Source organism: Aquarana catesbeiana, linkage group LG01, assembly GCF_042186555.1.
Source record: "Aquarana catesbeiana isolate 2022-GZ linkage group LG01, ASM4218655v1, whole genome shotgun sequence".
NCBI lineage: Eukaryota > Metazoa > Chordata > Amphibia > Anura > Ranidae > Aquarana > Aquarana catesbeiana.
Window position 1 is genome coordinate 248,341,758 of NC_133324.1, and position 13,893 is coordinate 248,355,650.

At 41.3% G+C, this 13,893-nt stretch overlaps 1 protein-coding gene across 18 annotated transcripts in view; it reads right to left on the reverse strand.

The window, feature by feature from the left end:
• NCOR2 (nuclear receptor corepressor 2) overlaps positions 1 to 13,893 on the reverse strand; it is a 712,221-nt gene that overhangs the window by 112,438 nt on the left and 585,890 nt on the right. For 17 of the 18 annotated variants that reach the window (XM_073627809.1, XM_073627730.1, XM_073627722.1 and 14 more), the window contains exons 22-23: positions 7,544 to 7,751; positions 1,840 to 1,998 (exon numbers count right to left, since the gene is read on the reverse strand). In XM_073627809.1, coding sequence (XP_073483910.1) covers positions 1,840 to 1,998; positions 7,544 to 7,751 — 367 coding nt within the window. The remainder of the gene's footprint in view (positions 1 to 1,839; positions 1,999 to 7,543; positions 7,752 to 13,893) is intronic. The other variant, XM_073627792.1, reaches the window with a different exon arrangement.

Sequence of the window (13,893 nt, forward strand, 5' to 3'; positions counted from 1 at the left end):
TATGGAAAGCTTTGTCATAAAAGATCTTCAGAGACTGGGTCCCCCTTAATGTGGGGTCCACTCCCCTGGACCTGTATAGCACCCTTCAGGAAAGCACCTTGGTCAGAACAAACACTGCACAGGGTTCCATTACACAGGGTCCAGCGCCATAAGGCTGCATGACAGGTAAAACCTTGAGGAATCTTCTCTCCTTCCAATCAGGCTCGGGTACCATCTATTTTGGCTGATAGCTTTTTCGAATGGATGCAGCCGATTGGAGTCCATGATTCTTAATAGAACCGTCCAGACCTCCAAGTATGCTCCAAGAGCACATGTCACATCAGTGACCATCCACCTAACAGACACTGGCGAAAAAAACTGAGGTACTTCCTGTGTAAGAGGGGTTAATTGGGGAGGACTTCTTCTTTAATTGATTTACCAGTGTCCATTCACCAGTAGGTGGCGTATAACCCATATAGTAAAGACTGCTCTGTGTCCCGTGATGTACGATAATATTTCTTTATTTTACTGAAAGGGTAGCTGATGCTTGGAATAAACTTCCAGCAAAAACAGCGAGCCAGTCATCAGCAAATGGCTTCAGACTTGCTTCGGACAAACAAAGATCTATACTCAGACAAAAAAAAATAAAAATGGACAGACTCGATGCACCACCCATTCTTTTTTCTGCGGTCACTTTTCTATGTTTCTAGCTTTCTAATGACACCAGAGCTCTGCCCCACAGCATTATCAACTTCTGCTCTAATCCAGAAGGAAATGGGAAAGAAGGGTTGGCACCCAGAGACTAATAAAAATAAGGAGGGCTTCCAGTGGCCAACCTGAACGGCCTACTCATGAGAGGTAATTTTCCGAGACTGAGCAAGCTAATGGCAATGCCAGTGGTTCTGGAACTGGAAAGCAGTCAACAGCAAATATAACCAAAGCCAGCCTGGAAAATACTCAAATGTAGCCCAGTTCTCTAGAATCACTTGCAAGCAATGTCCAGTCTAGCAGGGTTCAGTGTCAGAAAAGGTCTCGAAGTCAAGGTCGAGGACAACTGTTCTGGAGAGCTGTGAAGGAGGGAAAGACCACCAGTAGATACAGAGTGAAGATTTTTGAATGAAGAAGAAAAGCTGCTAGAAGATATTACAGATAAAGTAGAACTATAGGAAAAACTTTTTTTCCCCCATTTTGGATAGCATATGGGAGGGTTATAACCCTTGTCAAATTATTTTGCCATCTGTCTCCCATTTTGGAGATTTTCCTTCACTTCATGTCCCATAACCAAACAGGAAGTGAAAGAAAATACCTGCAAATTAAGAGAATTCCTTGGGGACCCCCAGGTCAACAGAACTAGTGTCCCCATTGAAAGATTTCCCCTCCATTATTTTTCTGGGGACAACCCAAAATTTGGTATTTTCTTTACTTTCACTTTCAATGATAATGGCAAACAGGACAAATTAAGAGAGTGAGTCTCCTTAACAGGGGCACAGACAGCAATGAAAACTGTCAAGGATTCTTATCTCTCTCTACTGTAGCTAAAAACTAAAAAAAAAAAAAAAAAAAAAAAAAAAAAGTTTTGCCTTTAGTTATACTGTGAGTTGAAGACAACATCCATCTTCCTAGGACATTAGCAAAAAAACTAAAGCATGATGGCAGTAGGATGGGTTATACCCAATGCCTTTTTTTTGTTTGCACTGTGTCTTGTGGGTGTCACTCATGTAGGAGTGAGTATAGCGTTTCAGAATTCCTGTGCCCCTCAACAGACCAGAAAAACATTGCTATTGTGTAGAACGCACAGTGCTTAAGTGACTACAATTTATCTAGTTAGGGTTTGGGCTACTTTAACAGATTGATTCTCACCTTGGGGATTATATGGGGATGCAGCTTCAGGCTGTGGAAGGGGCTTCAAAACTTCTCTGGCAGGCACTTGGTATAGTGCAGTAGGGGGCCAAGTTGGCAAGGATGTTTGCTCTGCACTTAATCTTTGACCCTCCAACGGTAAAGTCATGTATACTTTATCTGAATTTGAAAATAAAGGCATTAACAAATCTCATATAGCACCCCAAAGCATCTAACACAACATGCTGTAACTGACTTGCATTGTAGCATACCAAAACATATTGATCAAAGCCTTCTGCACTTCCCTTATTTACATACAGATAATTTACAGCAGCCAGCAATATGTGAATCATCCATAGAAATAAAAAATGAAAGTGAAATGCTAATTTCCCTATCAATAAAAAACATTTAAAATGTGCAATATATCCATATAGCATCAAAATTGGAAGAAGAATATATACAAAAATACAATAACTCTTAAAAAACTCTGCCTTCTATCTCTTTTAGAAACGGGCTCTATTGGTGATGAACCTGAACTATGTACAGTATATACACCAAAAACATAGATGTGAACCATCTGTGCATAGTGTTTAAATTATGTTTAAAGGAGTTGTGAAGGTAGAAGGTTTTTTTTTTTTTATCTTAAATGCATTCTATTCATTACGATAAAAAGCTTTCTGTGTGTAGCAGCCTCCCCAGCACCCCCTAATACTTACCTGAGCCCCCTCTCTGTCCAACGATGTCCACAAATACCTCGGCCGTCCGGGACTCTCCCTCCTGATTGACAGACAAAAGAACGGCTCACGCGGCTGTCAAAGTCAGTTAACCAATCAGGGGAGAGAGGGGTGGGGCCGAACGGCAGCTCTGGGTCTGAATGGACACACGAAGCTGCAGCTCGGCTTGGGTGCCCCCATAGCAAGCTGCTTGATGTGGGGGCACTTGACAGGAGGGAGGAGCCAGGAGCAGCAAAGAGGCACCCGAAAAGAGGAGGATCCAGGCTGTTCTGTGCAAAACCACTGCACAGAGAAGTTAAGTATAACATTTTTTTTTTTTTAAATAAACGAGACTTTACAATCACTAAGTTTGTAGCAGAGCTTTGCTAACCTAATATTAATCAAATGTGTGATACCTTACATTAAACGCATTCTTTACCGCAATACATGGGTATGAATGGGCCCTAAGATGCGTTATGCATGCCCCAAGATGCTTTACCCTTATTCTCCATGGAAAGTAAATTTTGCTAGAAACTGCACCAAAAAAAGAGCAGGGTTTTATTTTTTAATGCAATGAAATTAATGTAAAGTGGTGTATGTACCAAACAGTACTAGGCTTGCCTGTATTCAGGTATTATTCAAAACACAGGCCTATTTAAACAAACACTTAGCGCATTGAAATTAAAATATTGAGCGAAGCAGCCACCCTTCTGTTTTGCTTATGGCCATGATGCAAAAATAGGTCCTTGAAAATAAAATCGGTGTATGGTATGTCTCTCAGTATTTTATTACATTAGCATATACTGTATATAACTGAAATGACTGCAGTACCAGAACATTAAAAACACAATGAAATAAAACCCAGGACCCTGCAGAACTTGCAAACGCTTAGGACAAATATGAACACAAGTGGCTCAGATTTACAGACTTACGTATTCTATGCGAGCTGCTATCCCCGCTGATTGCTGTAAATATTTAAAATCGTGAAAATGTGCCAGGAGGAAGAGCGGAGTAATAAGTAGAATTTGGCCTCGTTTATTCCGCACTTGACTCACCGTTTAGCTATACAATTATTACCCCAATAATCAAACCTCCCAGTTTGTGCCTGAGCACACAGATGAACAGCCCAGCAGATAAAACACCACAGCTACTAGATTTCTGACTGATCATACAACGGCTAGGCATAGGCATATTATACACTGTGTATATACACAGTTGGAAGAATAATTATTTGATCTCCTGCAGATTTCGTAAGCTTGCCCACTTACAAAGAAAACAAGGGTCTATAATTGTTATCATAGTTGTATTTTAAATGATAGAGACAGAAAATCAACCAAAAATTCAGAAAAAAAAAAAAATCATGACACAAATGTTATCAATTGAGTTGCAGCTCAGTGAGTAAAATAAGTATGTGATCCCCTACCAAACAATTATTCTGGCTCCCACAAACTGGCTACAGTATCTGCTCATGTGGTACACAGATTAGTCCTGTCAATTTAAGAAGGTGCTCCTAATGACAACTCGTTATGTGTATAAAAGACACTCGTCCACAGAATCTCTTTCTTCCGTTCAAACCTCGCCATCATGGGCAAGACCAAAGAGCTGTCAAAAGACGTCAGGAATAAGATTGTAGACCTGCACAAGACTGGAATGGGCTACAAGACCATCAGCAAGAAGCTTTGGGAGAAGGAGACAACTGTTGGAGCGATTATTCGCAAATGGAAAAAATACATAAATTTCCAATCGCCCCTCGGTCTGAAGCTCCATGCAAGATTTTGCCTCATGAGGTAAGGCTGATCATGATAAAAGTGAGGGATCAGCCCAGAACTACACAAGAGGAGCTTATGAATGATATCAAGGCAGTTGGGAGCAAAGTCACAAAAACCATTGGTAGCACAATGCACCACCATGGATTGAAATCCTGCAGCACCCGCAAGATCCACCTAGAGAAGGCACATGTACAGGCCCCTCTGAAGTTTGCCAATGAACATCTAAATAATTCAGAGTAGGATTTGGAGAAAGTGCTGTGGTCAGATGAGACCAAAATTGAGCTCTTTGGCATTAACTCGACTTGCCGTGTTTGGAGGAAGAAAAATGCTAACTATGACCCTAAGAACACCATCCCTACAGTCAAGCACGGAGGTCGAAACATTATGCTTTGGGGGCTGTTTCTCTGCTAAAGGTATGGGCCGACTTTGCCACATTAAAAAGCCAATGGACTGGGCCATGTATTGTAAAATCTTGGATGAGAACTTTCTTCCTTTAGCCAGAACACTGAAGATGGGTCGTGGATGGGTCTTCCAGCATGACATTGACTCAAAACATACTGCCAAGGCAACAAGGGAGTGGCTCAAGAAGAAGCACATCAAGGTCATGAGGCCTAGTCAGTCCCCAGACCTTAATTCTATAGAAAATTTATGGCGGGAGCTGAAACTTCGAGTTGCAAAGCGATAGCCACGAAACCTTAAGAATTTAGAGAAGATCTGTACAGAAGAGTTGACCAAAATCCCTCCCGATATGTGTGCAAACCTGGTAACTACAAGAAATGTCTTACCTCTGTGCTTGCCAACAAGGGTTTCTCTACCAAGTACTAAATCATGTTTTGCTTGGGGATCAAATACTTATTTTACTCACTGAACTGCAACTCGATAAGATTTGTATCACGTGTTTCTTCTGGATTTTTAGCTGATGTTCTGTCTATATCATTGAAAATACACCTATAATAAAAATTATAGACCCTTCATTTCTTTGTAAGTGGGCAAACTTACAAAATCTGCAGGGGATCAAATAATTATATATATATATATATATATATATATATATATATATATATATATATATATATATATATATATATATATATATATAAAAACACAAAAGTGAGTACACCCCTCACATTTTTGTAAATATTTTATTATATCTTTTCATGTGACAACACTAAAGAAATGGCACTTTGCTACAGTGTAAAGTAGTGAGTGTACAGCTGTCCCCTCAAAATAACTCAACACACAGCCATTAAAGGCTGGCAACAAAAGTGAGTACACCCCTAAGTGTAAATGTCCAAATTGGACCCAATTAGCCATTTTCCCTCCCCGGTGACATGTGATGCGTTAGTGTTACAAGGTCTCAAGTGTGAAAGGGGAGCAGGTGTGTTAAATTTAGTTTTATCGCTCTCACTCTCTCATATTGGTCACTGAAAGTTCAACATGGCACCTCATGGCAAAGAACTCTCCAAGGATCTGAAAAAAAGAATTATTGCTGTACATGAAGATGATCTAGGCTAAAAGAAGATTGCCAAAACCCTGAAACTGAACTGCAGCACAGTGGTCAAGACCATACAGCGGTTTAACAGGACAGGTTGCACTCAAAACAGTCCTCCCCGTGGTCGACCAAAGAAGTTGAGTGCACGTGCTCAGCGTCATGTTCAGAGGTTGTCTTTGGGAAATAGACGTACGAGTGCTGCTAGGATTGCTGCAAAGGTTGAAGGGGTGGGGGGGGTCAGTCTGTCAGTGCTCAGACCATAAGCCGCACACTGCATCAAAATTTTTCTGCATGGCTGTCGTCCCAGAAGGATGCCCCTTCTAAAGATGACACAAGAAAGCCAGCAAACAGTTTGCTGAAGACAAGCAGACTAAGGACATGGATTACTGGAACCATGTCCTGTGGCCTGATGAGACCAAGATAAACTTATTTGGTTCAGATGATGTCAAGCATGTGTGGCGGCAACCAGATGAGGAGTACAAAGAGAAGTGTGTCTTGCCTGCAGTCAAGCATGGTGGTGGGAGTTTCATGGTCACTGGGGAGCTACAGTTCATTGAGAGAACCATGAATGACAACATGTACTGTGACATACTGAAGCAGAGCATGATCCCCTCCCTTCGGAGACTGGGCCGCAGGGCAGTATTCCAACATGATAACGACCCCAAACACACCTCCAAGACTATCACTGCCCAGCTAAAGAAGATGAGTGTAAAGGTGATTGACTGGCCAAGCATGTCTCCAGACCTAAACCCTATTGAGCATATGTGGGGCATCCTCAAATGGAAGGTGGGGGGGAGCGCAAGGTCTCTAACATCCACCAGCCCTGTGATGTCGTCATGGCGGAGTGGAAGAGGACTCCAGTGGCAACCTGTGAAGCTTTGGTGAACTCCATGCCCAAGAGGGTTAAGGCAGTGCTGGAAAATAATGGTGGCCACACAAAATACTGACACTTTGGGCCCAATTTGTACATTTTCACTTAGGGATGTACTCACATTTGTTGCCAGCAGTTTAGACATTAATGGCTGTGTGCTGAGTTATTTTGAGGGGGCAGCAAATTTACACTGTTATACAAGCTGTACACTCACTACTTTAAATTGTAGCAAAGTGTCATTTCTTTGGTGTTGTCACATGAAAAGATATAATAAAATATTTACAAAAATGTGAGGGGTGTACTCACTTTTGTGAGATACTGTATGCGTGTAGATTGAGAGACCTGCCTGGGTGTGCACTGTCACCATGAAGCCTGCCGAATTGCAAAAAGGGATTTATATAAAAAGATGCCTTGCAAGCAGTGGCTTTAGTCATAATTTTGGATGCATACCTACCTCTGTAATATTACATAATTATCCCCCCCCCCCATGTGTATATATTATATATATACACACACACACACACACACACACACACACACACACATACATATACACATATACACACACATACATATACACACACACACACACACACATATATACACACACAGTGGGGGGAAATCATTATGTAATATTACAGAGGATGTAGGCATGCATCCAAAATTATGATCCAAAATTAAATAGCAGCAAATAAAACAAATAAAACTGATGCCGTCTATCTGTTATGTTTATGAAGGACCGCAACGTGAGAATTGTTATGAAAAGAGAATGTTAATCTCCTTAAAATTTTGGGTCGCACACAAACAAACCAATCAACTGCATACCCCTGCCTGTAAAAATGAAGGGTATTGGGTGTCAGCTGGTTTGTGAGATACCTACCTTCTTTATCGGCAGCTTTCCCTTTTGGGCTACTGATTGTCTCTTGCTCTATTTCAGGTGGCAGATTAGATGGAGGCTGTTTAGCTGGGATTTGTCCATCCAGGGCAGACTCATGTACCTTGGTGATTTGCTCTTGGTAAAGGGCCAAAGCATGATGAGGTTTCACAGAAGCATTTAGAGGAACAATGTCTGAGATGCAGTCGGATATCTGAAAAAAAAAAAAAAAAAAAAGTATTAGGGAATCCCAGTCCAATGCAAAAATCTGTATATTGATTTAAAATGAACAAACAGTGAAACCACTAACTATAACCATTAACAAAGTCTGTAGCCCTTGCCAAAAAATTGGCAGTGTACAATTCAGCAATCCCAAGATGAAAGAACTCCCATGCATGTGCGGGAATGACGAGATCTTAGCCTGGCCAATGAAAACAAATGAAAATTGGTAGACAGACTGGCCAGCAGGGAGCTCTGGGATGACGCAGCACTGGAGTGAAGGGAGTTTAGTTCCATTTTAAAGTAGAACTAAAGCCACAACTTTTCTTTTCATTCTGAATACAGTAAGGGAGGGTTATAACCCCTGTCAGTTTTTTTCCCCTTCATTTTCTAAACTACTGCCACAACTGGAAGCTAATGACTAATGAATATTGCAAGGCAATGGATCCATAAACCGTTAAATGCAAGTGTATTCCACAGTGAAACAGAAATGGATCCCACAATCTCCACCCTTTATTATAGAGCTCCATTTGCTCCTCAGAGAAAAAATGATCCTAGCCATTTCTTGTGCAGATTGTCTGCTTTAGATCCCATTCACACTTATGAGACTTTTGACATCAAAGTTGCATGACAAGTCATACCCCATGTTTTCCAATGAAAACTATTTATATATGTGCGACTTAAAGTCGTAGTGACTTCAAAGTAGCTTTTGCACTACTTTTGCCCGACTTTCATGCAACTCGAGGGCCAAAGAATTCAATGATGACCGTGAAAGTTGCATGAAAGTCATACCTGAAAGTTTTACATGCAACAGTGGCTCTGACTTTGCAGAGGGGACAACAAGTCACATCGAAGTTGCACCAATCCACAGTTGCATCAAAATTGCACTCCAAAGACAGAAGTGTGAATGGAGCCTAAGTAATTACCTTGGGGCACAAGCACACCTCGACATGGTCTACTAATCCTCCACCTCCCAGTGGACAAATGCAAAATCACTATCCCAATTCTATAAACCTACTAACGCAGGTCTGTGATTTTGATTTACAAGTATCAATGTATATAAAAAGATTTATTTTTCAGGATTATACTTTGTTTAAAATCTTATTTTATTAAAGTTTTCAATTAAAAATACAGATTCACTTTTATAACATAATACATAATAGGAGTGGGTATATATAAAAAAAACGTGTACCATGGTTTAACCACTTGCCTACTGGCCACTTAAACCCCCCTCCTGCCCAGACCAATTTTCAGCTTTCAGTGCTCTCACATTTTGAATGACAATTACTGTGTCATGTAATACTGTACCCAAATTAATTTTTTGTCCTTTTTTTCATACAAATAGAGCTTTCTTTTGGTGGCATTTGATCACCTCTGGGTTTTTTTTTATTTTTTGCGCTATAAAATGAAATAAGACCGAATATTTTGGAAAAAAAAAAAACATTTTTCTTTGTTTCTGTGATAAAATTTTGCAAATTATTCATTTTTCTTCATAAATTGTGGCCACAATTTATACTGCTACATATCTTTGGTAAAAATAACCCAAATTAGTGGATATTATTTGGTCTTTGTGAAAGTTAGAGAGTCTACAAGCTGTGGTGCAAATCATAAAAAATTGATCACACCTGATGTACTGGTGGCCTATCTCATTTCTTGCGATCCTAACAAGCCAGGAAAGTACAAATACCCCCCTAATGACCCCTCTTTATAAAACAGACATTCCAAGGTATAGGTATAGTATAGGTTATTTCTAGAGGTCGACCGATATATCGGCCGATATTTGGTGTTTTTTACTTAACCGCTTCCCTACCCGGCCATAGACAAATGACGTCCACAGATGGGATCTCCCATCCTGGGTGGACGTCATATGACGGCCTCGGGTTCCCGGCCGCCTAGGGGGCGCGCGCCCGCCGCGTTGCTCGGGACCCGGTGCGTGTGCCCGGCGGCCGCGATATCCGCTGGGCACCCGCGATTGCCGTTAACCGGGCAGGACCATGGATCTCTGTGTGTAAACACAGAGATCCACGTCCTGTCAGCTCAGAGGAGAGCAATCTGTGTTCCCAGAACGGAGGAACACTGATCGGTCTCCTCCCCTTGTGCGTCCCCTCCCCCTACAGTTAGAAGCATTCCCTAGGAAACACATTTAACCCCTCCCCGCCCCCTAGTGGTTAACCCCTTCGCTGCCTGTCACATTTACACAGTAATCAATGCATTTTTATAGCATTGATCGCTGTATAAATGTGAATGGTCCCAAAAATGTGTCAAAAGTGTCCGATGTGTCCACCATAATGTCGCAGTCACGAAAAAAAATTGCGATCGCCGCTATTACTAGTAAAAAAAAATAAATATTTTTTTTTAAAAAATGCCATAAATCTTTTATAGACGCTATAACTTTTGCGCAAACCAATCAATATACGCTTATTGCGATTTTTTTTACCAAAAATATGTAGAAGAATACGTATCGGCCGAAACCGAGGAAAAAATTTGTTTTTTTTTTTTTTAAAAATTGGGATATTTATTATAGCAAAAAGTAAAAAATAGTGTTTTTTTTCAAAATTGTCGCTCTTCTTTTGTTTATAGTGCAAAAAATAAAAACCGCAGGGGTGATCAAATACCACCAAAAGAAAGCTCTATTTGTGGGGGAAAAAAGGACATCAATTTTGTTTAGGTACAACGTCGCACGACCGCGCAGTTGTCGACAACGCGACAGTGCTGAAAACTAAAAATTGGTCTGGGAAGGAAGGGGGTGAAAATGCCCGGTATTGAACCGGTTAATCGGCATCAGCCGATTGTGCTGATAAAAAAGGCCGATATCAGACTTGCAAATAATTTCTGTAATAGAAGTCAATACAAGTTGCCTGAAATCTTCTGTGGAGAGACTTCTCTCCTCCTCTGGGCAGCCTGCCAAATCTGATAAAAAGAACCTGAAGGATACGTTTACACTTATGAATGCACTGAGCTCTGTGTGTAGAAGCTCTCAGTTTAACCATTTAAAGACTAAATCTTTTCTGACTCTTGTTGCTTACAAGTAAAAATCCTGTATTTTCTGCTAGAAAAACACTTAGAACCCCCAAACATTATATATATTTTTTTTAGCAGAGACCCTAGGGAATAAAATAGCGGTTGTTGCAATATTTTATGTCACACGGTATTTGCGCAGTGGTCTTTCAAACGCAATATTTTTTGAAAAAATACACTAATAAATTAAAAAAAAAAACTAAGCAGTAAAGTTAGCACATTTTTTTTCATCCAAAAGTTTTGATTACCTGTTTTTGTGTATTTAATATTTGAGATATAGTTTTTTTTAATCTAAATTCTACATACAAGTGAACTGATTGGAGGTTTGTTTTGTTTAATAAATGTAAAATTTTCTGTATCACTTAAGGTTGCTCTCACACTGGAGCAAGCATGCGTTGACGGTAAAACGCTGCTAGTTTTAGAGGCGCTTTACCGTCATTATAGTGGCGCTATTCGGCTGCTAGCAAGGCGCTTATAACCCAGCTAGCAGCCGAGGAAGGGGTTAAATGCGCCCCTGAAGCGCCGCTGCCGAAACGCTTTGCAGGCACTTCGGCAGCGGTGCGCACTCATTTCAATGGGCAGGAGTGGTATACACCGCTCCAAAGATGCCGCTTGCAGGACTTTTTTTTAACATCCTGCCATCGCATCGCCTCAGTGTGAAAGCACTCAGGATATCACACTGAGACTGCAGGGGAGCCGTTTTACAGGCGCTATTTTTAGCCCAAAAGCGCCTGAAAAACGCCCCAGTGTGAAATGGGTCTAACTGTTAGATTTTATGAGATGAAGGGAAAAAAAAAAAAAAAAAAAAAAAAAATCGGCCTAATATATCGGCCCAAAAAAATCGTCATCACAGATCGGCCACCGCGATTTCTAAATATCGGCATCGGCCAGAGAAAAACCCATATCGGTCGACCTCTAGTTATTTCTCTCACATTGCATGTGTATACCACAAATGATGCCCCAAAATACATTCTGCTACTCCTCCTGAGTATTACGATACCACATGTGTGGGACTTTTTCACAGCCTAGCCACATAGAGAGGCCCAACATGCAGGGGGCACCATCACGTGTTCTAGGAGCATAAACTACACATCTAACTTGTTGACTACCTATTACACTTTTGAAGGCCCTGGAGCACCAGGACAATGACACGTGACACTGATGTGGCACTGATGACAGATGGCACGTGACACTGATGACAAGTGACACTGATGACACTGATAAGAGATGGCATGTGACACTGACGACACGTGACAATGATAACGGATGGCACCGATATGTGGCACTGATGACACGTGACATGGACAGGTGGCACTGGGGACAGGTGGGCATGTGTGTTTTGTGTTAGCGTGGCACAGTGTTAGTGTTCAAACACTCACGCTGCAGGTCGCTCTCCCTCACATGCAGTCTCTGTGTGATGGAGAGCCGGCAATGAGAGATGATCTCATATTTACATATGAGATCATCTCCTATTGGACACTCCAATTGAGTGCTAAATGGCCGCTGTGATTGGCCATTTAGCACGATCTGTGATTGGCTGTGTCCAAGGGACACAGCAAACAGAGATTTCCCCCGATGCGCACCCGCGGTCGCATGCAGGGAGGAATTAAACAGGAGGACGTCCAGGGACGCCCTCCCGGCAATTGAGCGCCGCTCTGCAGCCGTCTTTTGGCTATAGCACAGGCGCGTAGTGGTTACGATGAATTATTTATTGCTTGTATGTCAAGGGTATATATTCCTCAATTAATGTGGGATAAGTACCTATTTTGATATTCAAGAAATTTTAATTTAAAATTTTAGCTAGTCGTATATTTGGCTTTTGTTTGGGGAATCATATCTTTATGCATATTGTTCGTAGTATATTCACTAAACGTGGGGAAAAAAAAAAAAAAAAAAAAAAAAGGGCAAAAAGAAAAGAGGAAATAGGGGAAAAAAGAAAAAAAAGAAAGGGGGGGGGGGGGCCCGCTAATGGGGAGGGAGATAGAAACCAAAGTTGAAAGATGTTGGTTCACCGAGACACACTCCAAGGGCAGGTTCCCTCAGGTGAGTCTCTAAACTTGATCCAGTCGTTTCAGGTATGAGAAAAATTTTCTTCTACTCCCATTTCTTGTTCTTCTGATGGAGTCTAGTTCAATTGCTCATTTCCCCAGGGAAGATAGAGAAGTCGATTTCCAATGTCGGGGGATGACTGTTCTGCCTGCGTTGAGAAAGTGTCTATGTATGTCTTTTTTCACTGACTGAAGAGATCCAGATATCATGGACAGGAGAGCCACACTGGGCGATGGATGAATAGAGATATCAGTAAGTTAGCAGTATAGATCTAAATTTGCATCCAAAACTTGTGCAAAGGTGGGCAATTCCCACCGAATATGAAGCATATTTCCTTTAGCGATATGACATAACCAGCATGTATCTGGTACATTGTGATTGAAGTGTTGTAGGACAGAGGGACATCTGTACCATCTAGATACCAGTTTGTATCCTCTTTCTTGGATTTTCCTGGCAAGTGATATTTTGTGGGTAAGGGTAAAGCATTTTTGCCAGTCTGAAGGAGAGATGATCTGTTGAAGGTCTTTTTCCCAATTCCGCGTATACAGAGGAAGATCTGGATGTGCCAACATCATAAGTATGAATACAGTAGAGAGACTGTATGTGCAGGTGGTTCCTTCTGGATACGCAGATATTCCAAGTCGGATGGTTCAGTAAGAATGTCTAGAGGTGTTGGGATCGATCGTATATAAGACAGAGCCTGATGTCTCTGTAACCAATGCATGGAATTGCCTGAAGGCATTGCAGACAAAGAAAATACCAATAGTGATGGATCTGACTGGAGGATTTGTGAAAGTCTCCTATTTTGCTGTTTACTCCAGGGGCCAAACTCAAAATCGGTTGATTGTAAAGCTGGAAAAAAAGCCAGAGTTCCAAAAAAAGGGGTCATGGGGCCTAGATATTTGGTTATACCAAGAGTGGATATCACCCAGTCCCACATATGAAGTGTTTGTCAGGCAAGTTCAACAGGAATTAGAGAGCCTTTGCAAAAAATTGGTAAGGTCCACAGAAGGGCGCAAAGGTCTATAGGGTTCATTTGGCTCTCCAATTGTACCCATAGCTTGGACGAA